The sequence below is a fragment of the Sinocyclocheilus anshuiensis genome, unplaced genomic scaffold (genome assembly GCF_001515605.1).
Source record: "Sinocyclocheilus anshuiensis isolate Anshui unplaced genomic scaffold, SAMN03320099.WGS_v1.1 scaffold343, whole genome shotgun sequence".
NCBI lineage: Eukaryota > Metazoa > Chordata > Actinopteri > Cypriniformes > Cyprinidae > Sinocyclocheilus > Sinocyclocheilus anshuiensis.
Window position 1 is genome coordinate 55171 of NW_015549598.1, and position 17539 is coordinate 72709.

At 36.4% G+C, this 17539-nt stretch overlaps 4 protein-coding genes and 1 long non-coding RNA gene across 5 annotated transcripts; 4 read left to right on the forward strand and 1 right to left on the reverse strand.

The window, feature by feature from the left end:
- The first annotated feature begins 208 nt into the window (after positions 1-208).
- On the forward strand, positions 209-1204 carry LOC107658572 (trace amine-associated receptor 13c-like). Its single transcript, XM_016447162.1, has one exon. It carries the CDS (start codon positions 239-241, stop codon positions 1202-1204), a length of 966 nt encoding a protein of 321 aa, XP_016302648.1. The 5' UTR covers positions 209-238.
- A 481-nt stretch (positions 1205-1685) lies between these two features.
- On the forward strand, positions 1686-2474 carry LOC107658527 (trace amine-associated receptor 13c-like; the record flags this gene model as incomplete). The annotated part of the gene is made up of 1 exon (XM_016447118.1): positions 1686-2474. A coding segment is annotated over one exon (759 nt), but the record flags the coding sequence as incomplete, so codon positions are not given.
- A 1235-nt stretch (positions 2475-3709) lies between these two features.
- On the forward strand, positions 3710-4330 carry LOC107658528 (trace amine-associated receptor 13c-like; the record flags this gene model as incomplete). The annotated part of the gene is made up of 1 exon (XM_016447120.1): positions 3710-4330. A coding segment is annotated over one exon (621 nt), but the record flags the coding sequence as incomplete, so codon positions are not given.
- A 2608-nt stretch (positions 4331-6938) lies between these two features.
- Positions 6939-7771, reverse strand: LOC107658574 (uncharacterized). The gene is made up of 3 exons (XR_001630799.1): positions 7666-7771; positions 7417-7492; positions 6939-7015 (listed from the first exon to the last, which is right to left on the reverse strand). It is a non-coding gene; the product is annotated as an uncharacterized LOC107658574 (long non-coding RNA).
- A 1549-nt stretch (positions 7772-9320) lies between these two features.
- On the forward strand, positions 9321-17539 carry LOC107658529 (trace amine-associated receptor 13c-like). The gene is made up of 3 exons (XM_016447121.1): positions 9321-10285; positions 15856-15897; positions 17290-17539. Exons 1-3 carry the CDS (start codon positions 9321-9323, stop codon positions 17537-17539), a joined length of 1257 nt encoding a protein of 418 aa, XP_016302607.1.

Here is a 17539-nt window from a genome sequence, read left to right on the forward strand (position 1 = left end):
AAATAATATTCAGGGATAGGCATTAAGATGGTTTAGATTCTATTTCTCTGACTGTTACCATTTTGTTCTCTAAGCTAACAGCAGTTAAGTGCTGTAAGGATTTGTGTTAGGCCCTCTTGCATGTAAAATTATGACATCATTATGCATCATCAGAATGGGTCAGTCTGATTCAGACACTGTATAAATGACAGGACATTAAGCAGAGCAGAACAAACACCTAACAGGAGGAGATTCACTCATGGCCTATGAAACAGAGGATCATGAGACTCAATACTGCTTTCCTGCCATCAACTCATCATGTATCAAAGGAATGCGCTCTAGATATGAATACAATATAATGTCTGTGTTTTTCTCATTGCTGTCAGCATGGACTGTTTTTCTGAACCTGCTGGTGATCATCTCAATCTCTCACTTCAAGAAGCTTCACACTCCAACCAACCTGATCATTCTCTCTCTGGCTGTGGCTGACATGCTTGTTGGACTTATTGTGATGCCCATAGAGGCTACTAGGCTCATTGAAACATGTTGGTACTTTGGAGACACTTTCTGCAGGCTATTTTTAACAATGATGGGACTTCTCTTTACAGTATCTCTCAGTAATTTGGTTTTAGTTGCTGTTGATCGTTTTGTGGCTGTGTGTCACCCTTTATTGTACCCACAGAAAATAACCACAACTAAAACATTCATTATTGTCAGTCTTTGCTGGTTTTACTCTTCAGCATATAGCACTGCAATAGTTATGAGTATCTCACACAAGAAATATGCATGTTATGGAGAATGTATAATTATTGTTAGTTCTGATTGGACAGTCATTAATCTATTCTTGTCTTTCTTGTTTCCTTGTACCCTTATCATAACCTTGTATTTGAGGATATTTTATGTTGCACATCAGCAAGTGAAAGTTATAAACTCACTGGTGAAGGGTGGAAAACATTTAAATGATGGTTCTGTGAAGAGGACATCTGAAAGAAAAGCTGCTCTGACATTAGGAATCATTGTCACAGTTTATCTAGTTTGCTGGATTCCCTTCTTCATTTTGTCTTTAACAGAAAACACAGGAATGGCTTCCACCACAGCCTATATTCTATTATGGATTATGTATATTAACTCAGGTCTGAATCCTCTTATCTATGCTTTATTTTACCCCTGGTTTAAAATGTCAGTTAAACACATCTTAACTTTTAAAATATTTTACCAAGCATAATATCTTTTTTGACTTGACCATAATAATGAATTCACCTGGCATTCATTTCTCCTCAATGGGTCTGTGGAGTCATTACAAAATATTCATGGCAAAAAAAATCATATGATTATAATAAAAAGCCTTTAATTTGACAGGGATTCAGAAACCGTTTCGGTCAATTATTAATAAATCCATGAGAACTGCAAGAGATTTCAAGCTAAACAGGAAGAAAATTCAAATAGTGCAAAGATGTGCATGTATTTACTCACTCCTTTAAATACTACTGCAGATCAGGGATTTCCAAACCTGCTCCTGGAAAGCTACCGTCCTGCAGACTTCAGTCGCAACCCTGCTCCAACACACTCTGTAATTATCAAGTAACCCTGAACACCTTGATTAGCTTGTTCAGGGTGTTTGTTTGGGATTGGAGCTGAATCTGCAGGACTGTAGCTCTCCAGGAGCAGGGTTGGAGACCCCTACTATAGATTAAAAAAAATAAAAAATAATTGTCATGCCTATAGAGGCCATCAGGTTGATTGAGACTTGCTGGTACTTCAAAGACACTTTCTGTAGACTGTTTATGTTAATCATGGGCCTGCTCCTCTCAGCATCTCTCAGTAATTTAGTTTTAATTGCCATTGATCGTTTTGTGGCTGTGTGTCACCCTTTACAGTACCCACAGAAAATAACCATGACTAGAATGTTAATTATTGTCTGTCTTTGCTGTTTTTTTTCTTCAGTTTATAATATTGCAATTGTAGTAAGTATCTCACACAGAACAGATGTGTGTTATGGTGAATGCAATATTATGCTTACATTTGAATGGAGAGTAATTGATTTAATATTTTCCTTCCTGTTTCCCTGTACCCTGATCATAACTTTACATTTAAGGATATTCTATGTTGCACAAAAGCAAGTGAAAGTCATAAACTCTCTAATGAAGAGGGGTAAATGTGTAATGGAAGGTTCAGTAAGGAGGAAATCTGAGAGCAAAGCTGCTCTGACATTAGGAATCATTGTGGCAATTCATCTGCTTTGCTGGATTCCATACTATATCTTGACTCTAACTGAAAACACAGCAATCCCGCCCACCATACTCTATTGTCTAATATGGGCCTTATACATTAACTCATGTGTGAATCCTCTTATCTATGCTTTATTTTACCCCTGGTTTAGAAAATCAGTTAAATACATCTTAACTTTTAGAATATTTCAGCCAGCATCCTCTCGGGTCAATATTTTTACAAATCATCATTCATGATATTTTTAACACTATTTGTGCATCAAACCAGTAAAGCAATTCCTTAAAAAGTGCACTATACATTGCAATTTAAAATGCATTTGAGATCATTTAAATAGATAATCCATAATAAAACTGTCTCAAATAAATTAATGTAACTAAATAATGTAACTTGTTTTATAAGTTTGTATATATAGACTAACTTTTTACTTGAGTTTTTCTGTGTAACTATGACATTTCAGCCAAAGGGAGAAACTTAAACAGCAACACTGCCTCACGTGTTGCGCTATCAGAACATTGATTATTAACAATATTTCTCAATTTTCAATTTCACTTGTTTCTTCAGAAAAACAATCCTTCTTCACAAAAATTTGTTTTTTTCTCAATTTGTCAGGAATCTTAATAATCATGTTTCTATCCATAATGCTATTTATAATGTATCTACCGATTATTACATACTTGTACATGTGCATCTTAAAATTGATTTGAACAACTGAGGAATAAAATACTAAATGTAGTGTCACAATTTGTTACATCATGTTACTCAGGATCATATAAAGCATTCATTTAAAATTTTATTCTTCACAAGAATTTAATTCTGACCTTAAAGCTGCCATAGTGTCAACAAGATGGAAGCCTCCGCATTCTCTACAATATTGGATACTCACTTTTATAGAAGTGATGCATCTCGAACTGTCCACTGTGCACATTCATGGTGCAAGAGAGAGCACTATAAGACTTTGGCCGAAACTTTGGAGAAGCTTAGAGGTTTTTTGATTAGAACTGGAGACATTTCAAAAAGAGATTTAAAAGATGACAAAATAACAATACAAATTTGATTAAAGGAGAGAATTTAATTCTAACCTTCACGAGAAACACCTGCATACAGCATGTCATATTAATTCTGCATTAAAATCTTCTCAGGCCATCTGCCAAGAGGGCTCTTAATAAATTGATGGCCCTATATGCCATCTGTTTCTATATGCTTTCATTTAATATGAGTACTCTGAGCTAGCCAAGTGTCTGAGCTCTGACAGCAGCATTCTTCCTAAAGGGGGGACCGCCTGAGCTTCACGTGTGCATGCGTGTCAGTGGCGGGAATCATGCTGTGGTTGCCACATTCAACTTGTGTTTATACGGTGTTTCCAGTCGCTCTGCTGGTTTTGTTACTGGTTTTATCGGTTTGGCTTTTGTGTTTATACGGTGGTTCCAGTCGCTCTGCTGGTTTTGTTACTGGTTTTATCGGTTTGGCTTTTAGTCTTAAAACTAAAAAGACTAACTAACTCTCTCTGGCTGTGGCCGACATGTTTATTGGACTTATTGTGATACCCATAGAGGCCATCAAGCTAACTGAGACATGCTGGTACTTTGGAGACAAAATTTGTGGAGTGCTTAGAAAGACCCTTAGATTGCTCCTATCAGCATCTCTCTGTAATTTAGTTTTAATTGCTGTTGATCGTTATGTGGCTGTGTGTTGTCCTTTACAATACCCACAGAAAATAACCACAACTAAAACTTTAATGAGCATCATTCTCTGCTGGTTTTGCTCCATAGCTTACAACACTGCCATTGTAATTAACAACGGATATTTTGACACTTTTCACAGAACAGGTGTGTGCTATGGAGAGTGCCCTTATATGATGACTTTTGCCTGGAGAGCCAGTGACCTGATCTTTTCCTTTGCGTCTCCTTGTATCGTAATCATAATGTTATATTTAAGAATATTCTATGTTGCACAACGGCAAGTGAAAATTATAAATTTACTTTTAAACACTGGAAAAAGTACAATGGAGGACACTTTAAAAAAGAAATCTGAGAGCAAGGTGAAACGGCATCTATACCAAGATGCAACCTCGTCTTTACAAAGACGCAGAGTCGAGTTGGCACAGACGCAACGTCGTCTTTAAAAAGACACGCCCACCCGTGAATGCTCTTTTAGGGAAAAAGGCTCTTTTAGTGTGCTGAAACGCACAGGGGAAATGGCCGCCTGCAACACAAACAAGGGGTAGTGCAGCCTGATTTGTGCAACACACTCGACACGGGAAAAACGACCACCGCTGTAGCACCATTCAGCCAACACAAGAAGCTCCCAGAGATCGCGCTGAACTCCTAGGAAGCTCCAAAGCGAAAAGCTGAGTATGCGTTGCACCTGCTGCCTATTTATACTCACACTGCGATCAGCGGCAGTTGGATGCAATCATTGCATGCCAATGTGCATTGGCTTGTTTAGTTTACACTCGAAGTAGATTGGTCTCTCTGGCGAGATTCCCAATTCGTCGGTCACCGATGTTACACTGAAATTGACCGACAGAAAGGGAACTTAAAGTTATTTAAAGACACATAAAAGTTATAAAGAAACATGTGTGAATGAGAAAACAAAGAGAGGGACATGCATGATGTTAAAAACAGTTAAGCATAAGCCATGCAAAAGAACTAGCACGGACTGACACACATCTGAGGCATGTGCACAAAAAGCCACCTCTCTCAGACAGCATGCAGTTCCAAATTCAGTTCTCTTTAGAGGCTTATTGCGTTTAATACACAATTGTCAAAATGACCATTGTATGGAGTATTCACATAAACACAGTTGGTTATATCTTAAGTGAGCATAAACAATTGGGCATAAACCTGTATATTAGATCTGTGCATTAGGTCTTAAGGCTGGGACACACCAAGCCGAATTCAGAGAACAAGCGGCAACGAAAGCTGATGGTGTTGTCACCATGCGTTGGCAGTGGCATCTGGACTGAAAAGCTGTGCTTGAACACACCGCACAGACTACAGCTGACTGCAAACTAACATGTGCATTCTGCGCCTGCGTGAGAGGAATTAACTGTCTATATCAGCAGCTATTAATAATATATATTCGTCATTCAAAAGGAGAAACCAAAACTAGGATATACAAGATATACGAAAACATAAACAAAGCAGCGCTTGCTTACCATTTTGAATATCATTTTGAATATCATCATATTGGAATGCTTGGGTAAGATCATGTAGCTTAACATTAGACTTCATTTACTTGCTCGTTTTCATCACTTTCACTTTAATTCTAGCACTGACTCGTTCTCTAAACTGAGCATCCAATCAGAATTCTCACTCGCGCCGATGGACCTGACACCGATTCAACATGTCCCAGCCTTTAAAAAGACAGCAAACCTAATATATATGCTGATGTCTGTGTCATAAGAGAAAATCACTCACTGCTATTGGCTGAAAAACGTTTGTATCTTTAATAAGAATCAATTCATATTTAATTCATACAGTGAACACTACACAGTGTTTTCTTTTTACATTTGATTATTCAATTTTTGTAGTATTTCTTACAATGTTAAATAAACCTACTGTACCCAAAAAAAGTAACCCTGAACACCTTGATTAGCTGGTTCAGGGTGTTTGTTTGGGATTGGAGCTGAATCTGCAGGACTGTAGCTCTCCAGAAGCAGGGTTGGAGACCCCTACTATAGATTAAAAAATAAATCATAAGAGTAGAAGTAATGTCAGTTTATTCAGCATACTTCTACGATGTTATATGAGAAATCATAGCAGAAAAATATGGGTAAATCATGTCAATCTGTGGATGAACAGATGAGTGTGATGAAAATGTGAGCAAAAAGAAATGCACACTCATAGGTTCAGGTTTACAGTGCACTGTATCATATTCAAATCTGCTTTGAGTGATATTTTTGTAGCACAAAGGTTAAACAATATTAAGTTAAACCACAGTGTAGCGCTTACTATCTAGCTAATAACTTGTAGATTAATTAGTAACTTGTTATATGCCAATCTATGGACCAGCGTCTCAGAAGACTAGATTCGCTGCTGAGAAAGATGCAACAACAACACTGAACACTCAACGAATGGTTTGGTCGAACACACAACGTGTATTTGTGGTTTAACAGCACTCAACGGGTAAGTTGAATCAATGTGAATCAATGAAAACAGAAAGGAAAAAATATATATATTTTCACAAATTAAATTCTTGTTTCTAAATTTTGTCACTCTTTTGTTTTAGCAGGTTTCATGAACCTTTTCCCTCAATTTTCAACAAGGTAAGTTCTTTGTTCGTTCACTTTAACTCAGTAGTTGATTCACCCAAATAAAGGTTGAATATGAACACTTATGTTACCTTTGTCAATTTTTTTCTTTTTAGATCAATCAGTATTCAAATATCAAAAACCCAATGTATGTAATGTATGTATCACCACAACAGAAAATTAACACTTCTCAATGAAATAAAATAATGTCCTTCGATTTCAAAAATTTCAAAACCTCAGTCTTTCAAGAAAAACAGTTCTTCAAATAGTCCGTAGAGAGATATAAATGTCTTTTCTCTGTCAATGAGGAAAAAACGTCTCCATCCGAAAGAGGAAAAAAAAAAAAGAAAAGTTATTCGATTTCCTACCATTCACAGGGTCAGAAAAACTTGTCTTTTGTTTCCACAGAAAATCCAAGAACAGACTCAAGGGAGGCTCGCCAGTCCAAACCCTCCTCAGAACCACCGGAAGGCAGGTACCGGAACATCTCGTCACATCAGACAGACAGCAATCGAATTTGGAAAAGGACAGAACAACAAGGAAAAAAAACCTGACCTGGAACAAACAAGGTCACAAAAATATCATGAATATCTTCATTGTAACTACATACAATAAAGTGCTTAACTCATGAAAGTAAATTAATCACTATACATCATTCATATTACACAGAACTTGAGTATTTTGAATATACGTACATGTATTTTTCAAAAAGAATTTTTTTTTTTTTTTATATGCAATGTCTGTGACTATTTTTCCAACATAACACACTAATTAATATATTACTGACCACTTTTCGTCACATACTTGAGCACACAGTTAACTGTTATGTACCAAATACAGCATTACACATTTTTTTCATACATAAATCACTCACAATTTTAAATTTCTCTTGCTTTATCCACTTACACAATACTAACGATTTGATTGGTAACGATTAACAAGGCAAATGGACTTACCAAGGAGATCGTTAAACTCAGAAAATTCCAGAATGGTGCAGGTACAGCACGTCCCCTTTAAATCCTTTTCTTTACCCTTTTTCATCAAAAATACACTCTGTAAACACTTTAGCAACACTCTGTCGCTAGTAGAGTATATGTATATCACCATACACTTTTATATTTACAAGTTAAATGTCCGTTTCACTCACATTATAATATCAATGTCATTCACAACAAATGGAAAATAAAATGCGTCACTTCACTCACATCAATCCATCGATAAAACTCATCTAGAAGATTATTTTCTTTGTTTCTGTTCCCCGGAGCGTCAGCGAACCCCGCGCTCCTCAGGCATCCGTGCACGATAGAGAGAGCTGCCTCTGATTCCACTTTTCAACAAGGTAAGTTCTTTGTTCGTTCACTTTAACTCAGTAGTTGATTCACCCAAATAAAGGTTGAATAAGAACACTTACGTTACCTTTGTCAATTTTTTTCTTTTTAGATCAATCAGTATTCAAATATCAAAAACCCAATGTATGTATCACAGCTGTCACCACAACAGAAAATTAACACTTCTCAATGAAATAAAATAATGTCCTTCGATTTCAAAACCCTCAATTGCTCAGTCTTTCAAGAAAAACAGTTCTTCAAATAGTCCGTAGAGAGATATAAATGTCTTTTCTCTGTCAATGAGGAAAAAACGTCTCCATCCGAAAGAGGGAAAAAAAAGAAAGAAAAGTTATTCGATTTCCTACCATTCACAGGGTCAGAAAAACTTGTCTTTTGTTTCCACAGAAAATCCAAGAACAGACTCAAGGGAGGCTCGCCAGTCCAAACCCTCCTCAGAACCACCGGAAGGCCGGGACAAATCCAGAATGCAGGTACCGGAACATCTCGTCACATCAGACAGACAGCAATCGAATTTGGAAAAGGACAGAACAACAAGGGAAAAAAAACCTGACCTTGAACAAACAAGGTCACAAAAATATCATGAATATCTTCATTGTAACTACATACAATAAAGTGCTTAACTCATGAAAGTAAATTAATCACTATACATCATTCATATTACACAGAACTTGAGTATTTTGAATATACGTACATGTATTTTTCAAATAAATGTTTTTTTTTTTTATATATGCAATGTCTGTGACTATTTTTCCAACATAACACACTAATTAATATATTACTGACCACTTTTCGTCACATACTTGAGCACACAGTTAACTGTTATGTACCAAATACAGCATTACACATTTTTTTCATACATAAATCACTCACAATTTTAAATTTCTCTTGCTTTTTCCACTTACACAATACTAACGATTTGATTGGTAACGATTAACAAGGCAAATGGACTTACCAAGGAGATCGTTAAACTCAGAAAATTCCAGAATGGAGCAGGTACAGCACGTCCCCTTTAAATCATTTTCTTTACCCTTTTTCATCAAAAATACACTCTGTAAACGCTTTAGCAACACTCTGTCGCTAGTAGAGTATATGTATATCACCATACACTTTTATATTTACAAGTTAAATTTCTGTTTCCCATGCTACGTTTGCTACAGCTGTATTGTCTGTTTTGCTGGGTTTTTCTTCAGCTTAAAATATTGGTTCGCTATGTGGTCCGTGTTATACTATAAACTGGATGCTGCAATTCAGTCTGAATTTTCTGCACCACAAAAATCCTTGGGCTCTATGTATGCGATTTCTATATGCATTAATTCAATGTAAGTGAATAGTCTGAGCAGATTCAACAAGTAGCATTTTTTATTTATTTATTTATTTTTTGATGGGGAAAAGCATGCCATTACATCATTTCAGAATTTGCGGTAGATGGGTTGGTCAGTCTGATCCAGACACTATAAATGAAAGGACAGTAAGGAGAGCAGAACAAACTCTTAACAGGAGGAGACTCACACATGGCCTATGGGACAGAGGATCGTGAGACTCAATACTGCTTTCCTTCCATCAACTCATCGTGTATCAAGGGAAAACGCTCCAGGCATGAATACAATGTTTTATATGTGTTTTTTTCATTGCTGTCAGCATGGACTGTGTTTCTGAACCTGCTGGTGATCATCTCCATCTCTCATTTCAAGAAGCTTCACACTCCAACCAACCTACTCATTCTCTCTCTGGCTGTGGCCGACATGTTTATTGGACTTATTGTGATACCCATAGAGGCCATCAAGCTAACTGAGACATGCTGGTACTTTGGAGACAAATTTTGTGGAGTGTTTATTAAGACCCTTGGATTGCTCCTATCAGCATCTCTCTGTAATTTAGTTTTAATTGCTGTTGATCGTTATGTGGCTGTGTGTTGTCCTTTACAATACCCACAGAAAATAACCACAACTAAAACTTTAATGAGCATCATTCTCTGCTGGTTTTGCTCCATAGCTTACAACACTGCCATTGTAATTAACAACGGATATTTTGACACTTTTCACAGAACAGGTGTGTGCTATGGAGAGTGCCCTTATATGATGAGTTTTGCCTGGAGAGCCGGTGACCTGATCTTGTCCTTTGTGTCTCCTTGTATCGTAATCATAATGTTATATTTAAGAATATTCTATGTTGCACAACGGCAAGTGAAAATGATAAATTTACTTTTAAACACTGGAAAAAGTACAATGGAGGACACTTTAAAAAAGAAATCTGAGAGCAAGGCTGCTCTAACATTAGGAATAATTGTGACAGTTCACCTGCTTTGCTGGATTCCATTTTACATTCTTTCTTTATCAGGAAGCACAGTCAACACTGCAGTCATGTCAAAATTTCTAACATGGACCTTGTATGTTAACTCAGGTCTGAATCCCATTGTCTATGCTTTATTTTACCCCTGGTTTAAAAAGGCAGTTAAATATATCATAACTCTTAGATTATGTAAGCCAGCATCCTCTCATGTGGACATTTTTAAAGATGACCATTAATGATTCCTGTGAATGGCCGTACTGCAGATGAGAGGCAACTTTTTATTAGCAAATTAACAAATTATGTTTGAAATAGCACTGTATATGCATTTCACATTATTGTTCTGACAAGAGATTTAAAGGTTATGTCTAGTGTATGTAATTTGGAGTTAATGCAACACGATTTGACAACTACATATTTTCCATTTCATTTTTCATTAAAATTTTTTAGACAAGAAACTTGTGTGTCCAGAGACTTCAGTTATAGCTTCCTAAGCATCTCTAGATCTAATAATAACCCTGATTATGCTGTAATACAAATTAAAATAAAAACGGGGAAACAGTACAACTTTAATTTTTGTGCCTAAATTGAATGTCACATTTGCACAAATATGCATTTCAACCACAAGACAAGACAATATAAAATAGAATACAAAATTGAAAAAACTTTATAAATGCATTTGCATTGGAGGTTTTAAAATAAATTTTTTTTAATTAATTATGGGTTGATTAAATGTAATTATTATATCTGATAAGTTGAATTATTAGACATTTTATTAATATATACTTTTTTATAATCACAAGCACCATTAAAAGTCTCTATTATTAACACATTTTATCATTAAGAATCTCCAAACATCTGAATTAATTTATTTCACTACAAGCAGTATTTCCCACAGACTTACACTATTTTGTGGTGGCACTTCCGCTGGGGTAATTTCTAACTTTGATACGATAAAAATAACGATATTCAATACCATTTTTGATACCACAAGGAAAAACTGCCCCAACTTTAAGAGAATAACATTTTTTTTTTTTTATTGAAAGATAAATATAACAAGGCTAGAACATGACTATGAGGTATATTTTAACATTAATGAAACCTCTTGAGGTGGTAAAACACTAGAGAAAAACGTATGGATTTGCACGTTTACTTCAAATTTCTTTAGAGAGAAGAATTATTTTCCCTATTTTTACCCAAAATAGGGTGGTGTGAGTTTCATTCATACTGGAAGTCCAAATATGCCTCACAGATGTAATAGAACGTTCCCGGAAATCCCTAATATGGACAGCTAAAATATCCAGCTATCGCTGTAGCTCAATAAAAAGAAGATAGAAATGCTATAACTGACCAAACATGAAGACAATAAACACACAACCGTGGCAATATAAGAATAAAGTCTATTTATAATGTAATGGTAATTGGCATAGCCTTTATTACAGTAGAATACGATAAAATAATGATTTTACCATAAGAAGCCACATCAGATCACAAAAGGAAATTATTTCAAACACTCAACTGAGTCTGAAGTAAAAATATGTTATTAAATGTGTATTTTGTTGGACAACATGTTTATTACACTGCAGTGTGCATGAACTCGCTGTAAGAAAGAAGAGCGAGAGAAAGCACAGCTGGTAGTATTGGTGTATAGAGACTGCGAAAAGAGTACTAAAACCGTTTTAGATATTTCAGTATTGATATGTATTGAAAAATCTATATTTTTGACAACACAACAGGTGATTGTGTTCATGTTACTAACCATTTGTGAAGTCCTGGTAAACTCGGTCAGTGAGTCAGTAACATCTGTGACTGATAATGTTTCCATGAGAATTCAAGTACACAGAGGAACGCATATTGAGAAACACCCCCATGGTTTAATTTGTTCGCTGTCGTGTGAGAGAGACATGCTGAGCCTGAGTCAATGCGTCAACTTCAGCTTTACACTGAAGTAAGATTTTACCTATTTTAAATAGTAAAATAGAAATTTAACAGGTAAAGGAAAATCTATTTGTGGTGGTCAATGTTGATATTGTGGCGGGCCGCCACAAATAGCCTAAATGAGAAACTTTGACAGCAGAATTATTTTTTCTTTTCAAAAAGAATCATGTGAAGTATACAAAAATATTTATACCATTTATAGACAAATATAATATTAAAGAGAATTTCCAAAAATAATATTATTAACATTCTTTATTAAAACAATAGCGTTGCTCCAAAACCTAGTACGCTGCTTATGGAGGTATCAAAATATCACTATAACAATATAATATTAAATTATTTTTTTTCTGACCCCATTAGCATTAACATAGATTCCGGCATATTACAAGTAAAAAAAAACATTTTTAATTAACTACAATCAACTGAAGAGTAAAGTTTGAATATGATGTGATTATGTCAATCAGCCAATAACAATATGACTTATAACAATGACCTCATCAGTTCCCATGACCTGTGTACCTTAGGTCAGTTTAAATGAAAGTAAAGTAAATTGGCCAACTAGATCTAGATTCAATAATTACAGCAACACCTATTAAAAAAACATCTGCTCAGTAATTCTTGTTAGTCAAACTAGGCTGGGCTCTTTTAATAAACAGTCCACCAAAACTGCTCTTTACAGCTTCTGTAACCTATCTCCATAGCTCTGTGTTTGATTAGTTAAATATCTAGAGGCACTACTAGGAAAAGAGGAAACATGAAAACTTTCGTTTTTTGTTTCGTTGTGAAAGCAAAACTACTTTGTTTGGCCTTCCAAAAGAGGACGATATCCACTTCGTCATGCTTGGAGCTGATCCGTGCTGGTCACTGAGGAAATACATCAACTTCGCGCTGTGGATCGCCGGATCGGCTTTCCTACGCGTTTCAGAAAGGCGGGGCATAGAGGAGAAACAATAATGTACAGTATGTGGAAAATAATGCGTTTTTTTAACCTTAAACCGCATAAACACATTTCATTACACCAAATACACAAAATAATGTTCTTTTAGCAACATCATATGACCACTTTAAGAATGCTGAGATATTTCTCAAAATATGTTTTGTATTCCACAGAAGAAAGAAAGTCATACAGTGTTGGAACAGCATGAGGGTGAATAAATAATGAATTTTCATTCTTGGGTGAACTATTTCCTTCTTATGTGTGCTTTATAGGCTCTACAGTCATGCAACAGCAAAAGTTTAGCATAAAATCATTTCTCTTGCATGAACAAATTGAAGTATTCTGATGAAGGTTCAAATATTTTCAGAGTCAAAATGTATTTTGCCGATATTCGAAACCATCTAGATTAAGAACCAACATCGCTCAATTAATTTGATGCCCTGTACTGGCGTAACAATCAGTCCCACAATCAGATCAGCCACTGCCAGAGAGAAGATCAGCACATTGGTTGGAGTGTGGAGCTGTTTGAAGTGAGCGATGGAGATGATCACCAGCAGGTTCAGAAACACAGTAAACACTGATACTGTAGAAATGAATATGTACATCATAATGTACTCAGCTCCAGGTTTCACATTTTTGGTACAAGACAAATCGTTGTTCGGAAAGCAGTATTGGATTGTTTCATTGTCCGTGTTTGTCGCTCCCCAGTTAAGCATTTTGTCGATAGCTCAATCTTGAGTAGACTCAGTGCTTCATCAGAGAGCTATTCCAAATCTGTTCAAGGATGCTTGTCAGTTTGGCCTCCTGAAGCAAATCACGGACATGACTCGGTGTTATATTGCGACCACGCATTTAACATGACGTCTGATTATTCACGTTTTGACCCACCTACTGGTTAAATATTCCATAGACTGGATGAATCTGATTTAGTTTTGAATTAGTGAAATTAATCCAATAATATTTTCAAGACAGAGAGCAACTCAGAGCTTCTTTTACAGTTACATTTTACACAAGGTATCTGTCCTATTCCACTCAAACAGTTATGCATTTTAATACACAATAACATTAAAAGCTAGAAGCTTTAGACATTTAAGAGTTTAGACATGTCCCTGGAAAGTCACTGGACAAGTTAAATTATAAAAAATATATATATATTTAATATATATATGCTTGATAACAGCCCAAATGTCTTATTATAATTGACTGATTAAATATAAGAATTTGACTCAAATGATAATGCACAGTTTTAGAAAAAAATATCTTTAAGGTAAAAATTACCATAAAAGGTCAAAATCAATTTAAACTTATTGGAAAAGATTCATTTCTGTCACTGCTGTGAACTGACCACCACACAGAATATGAAGAATATAAACATTTTTAGGAGTCAGCTGTCCACGATATCAGCAACTCAGTCAAATTATTGTTATCGATAAAATCCTAGAAAATATCGAGATATAATTTTTTGTTTTTTGTCCACACCCCTAGCTGCCAGCCGTTCTGCGCAATTGGCAGAGCTGAATGTAAAATTTAACACCGCATACACCATCCTAACCCTCGCCAAAGAAGAGCTTAACTTTAGGTTATTTACAAAAGAAATCTGTCAGTGTTCTTTTCATTTTCTCTCTTCTTCAGCCCTTTCTTTTTCTCGCGGTAGTTAGCGGAAAGCAGTGACTGAGAGATTGACAGCTAATATTAACCAATACAAAATCTGCATTAAAGTTAAGAATGTAAGGATAAAATCTGTTAATATATAATTTGTAGTTGTGATGCTCATACATTTTTGGTGAGTGCTCCTAAATTTTTGCTGGTGCTCCTAACTTTTTGAAGTTGGGAGCACCAGTGCTACCAAGTAAAAAAGTTAATTTCGAGCCCTGTATAACCCATCCTATCAATAAATAAAACAGCCAAAACTAGCATACAAGCATATGGAATTGAACTTTTACAAAGCAAGTTCTATATAAATAGACATATTATCAAAAATTCTGTGAATTTTCTTCTCACCTGTCTTTGCAGATACACCTGATAGCATCTGTCCATCACTTCTTCCATCAGTTCTGCTATGATATCCACCACCGCCTCCTCACCCTCCTCCTGGGAGAGCATGCTGGTCCAGGTGGACTCTGTAAGGCGGCCTGGGACAATGTCCACGGTCTCAATAGGCTGGACCGATGCAGTATTACCTGGGACAGAATCAGTGCGGCTTTTATCGCCCCGTGATTTGGCAGCTGAGCGACGCATGGTCTTCACCTCCTCGGGGGAAAAAAAAATTTAATTAAAATAACCATGGGGCCGGAGGCAAAGCAACAGGACACCAAAAAATGCATTCTTAGCTGACATTTGGAACAAGCACCATGTAACTGCACATGCTAAAATCCTAATGTAGTACAACGTAGAATAAACAAAATGATAAATTAAGGATATTTTAGTTATTAGTTGTCACACGTGGGGCATTGTCAAAATATGTTTTTCTCAGTAACTACTATCTTTTGAGTCCAAATACAAATTCAAATGTTTGTTTTCTCTGGTTGTGAGGCTGGAGTGTCCGAATTCGGAATAGCATACTAACGTTAGTATACTACTCTAACTATTTGCGCCATATAAATAATATGGGTAAGTATGTTAGTAGGCTTTTTTTTTTACCAACTGCTAGTATGCTGGCAAAGATAAGAATCATTTCATGTGCTGTTCAAAAATAGGCATATAATTCATAAAATAGTAGGGTAAGATGACAACCTATACTAACGTGCAAACAAAAAGCAGTATTTTCCAACACTCCATTGTATGTTATTCGCAGTTAACGTTAGGAGTAGCCTACACTTCTATTTCAAAAGCGCCGCTTCTGAAGTTATACAACTAATGACGGAGTCTGCAAAAACTTTTCAAACATTTTCACCATTAAACGTATTAAAGCAGAAGAGAAGACATATGTCAGTAACATTACACACTCACCCGTATTTGATATGTTCTACTTGTGTTGTTGGCTTCGGATCTGGTTGCCAAGCAGCCAGAGGCCTCTGACGTAAGGGTTCTGCGGGGGGCTGAGCATGAAGACACCGGAAACGACGAAATATTGCAGCCTGATCCAAGCTACCTGATGATGGCAGTAATGTATGAGGCGATGCTTGATAACAGCCCAAATGTCTTATTATAATTGACTGATTAAATATAAGAATTTGACTCAAATGATAATGCACAGTTTTAGAAAAAAATATCTTTAAGGTAAAAATTACCATAAAAGGTCAAAATCAATTTAAACTTATTGGAAAAGATTCATTTCTGTCACTGCTGTGAACTGACCACCACACAGAATATGAAGAATATAAAAATTTTTAGGAGTCAGCTGTCCACTGTAGTCCTTAAGATATCAGCACAATAACACACTCAGCAATATTAAGATATTATTTTTTGTCAATAGGGCACAACCCTAGTACTGACACAATATGATTTGCAATGGTTGCTTTGTCACTCCCAGTGTAGACAGCCTCAAATTGTTGGTTTATTTCTGTCTTTTTTTTTTTTTTTTGGCTAGTAGAAGTTATGAATGGCCGGTAACTTAATTTAGTAACCAAACAAAATCTGCATTAAAGTTAAGAATGTAAGGATAAAATTGTCACCTGTATGTTCCCGTGTATGTTCCACGTGTATGTTCCTGTTGTCCTTATTTGGTCCTTCCAGTTCCTTTTCCCATTATTAGTATCACCTGTTCCTTGTTATTAGTTATCCCAGTTATCCATTACAGGATGGCGCTGCTGAGTTCGGACGCTGTCCAGGTCGCTCCACTTAGATTGTGCTTTTATTTACTTTTGTACTTTCTTTACACACATATCGTCTGCACTGATCACTTACGACAAAAGAACATTTTTGGACATTGGACACCGCTACACTAACCTGTTTCAGGACACTTTATCCTCCAACCCATCGTGGCCATCTGAATAACCCACCGTGGCGACAGATTAAGAAACACCGCGGGAAGCGCGCTGGGATTCCCAACAGACTGAGGAAAAGAGCACACAGCCCTCCTCTGCTGAGCATTCTGCTTGCCAGTGTCCAATCCTTAGAGAATAAGTTGGACGATCTCAGAGCCAGGATAAGTTTCCAATGGGACATCAGGGACTGTAACATCCTTTGTTTGTCATTACTGCTGTTTAAATTCCACCACATGCAGACACCAGCTTGGCTTTGTCTAAGCTTCATGATGTGCTCAGCGGTTACATTAACAAACATCCTGACGCTGCTTTTATCATCGCGGGGGACTTTAACAAAGCCAACCTCAGGCAGGTCATGCCGAACTTTTATCAACATATATCCTGTCCAACTAGAGGTCCGAATACACTGGATCATTGCTACTCTCAGTATAAGAATGCCTATAAAGCTCGCTCACTACCGGCTTTTGGCAAATCGGACCATGCCGCCATTTTCCTCACACCGGAATATAAAAAAAGGCTCGTTCAAGAACCCCCGGTGCAGAGAGTAGTCACGCACTGGTCCTCCCACTCAGAAGCTATGCTACAGGCGGCTCTTGATGACGTCGACTGGGACATGTTCCGAGTTCAGAGTTCACGGATGTAG

Bases quoted from the DNA above. Each gene is read 5' to 3' on its own strand.
- LOC107658572 (XM_016447162.1), top strand. From the start codon at position 239: ATGGCCTATGAAACAGAGGATCATGAGACTCAATACTGCTTTCCTGCC.
- LOC107658529 (XM_016447121.1), top strand. From the start codon at position 9,321: ATGGCCTATGGGACAGAGGATCGTGAGACTCAATACTGCTTTCCTTCC. The intron at 10,286-15,855 runs ATGTAAGCCAGC...AACTTTTCAAAC, and splicing joins TATATCATAACTCTTAGATT to ATTTTCACCATTAAACGTAT. The intron at 15,898-17,289 runs GTCAGTAACATT...CTGTCCAACTAG, and splicing joins AAGCAGAAGAGAAGACATAT to AGGTCCGAATACACTGGATC.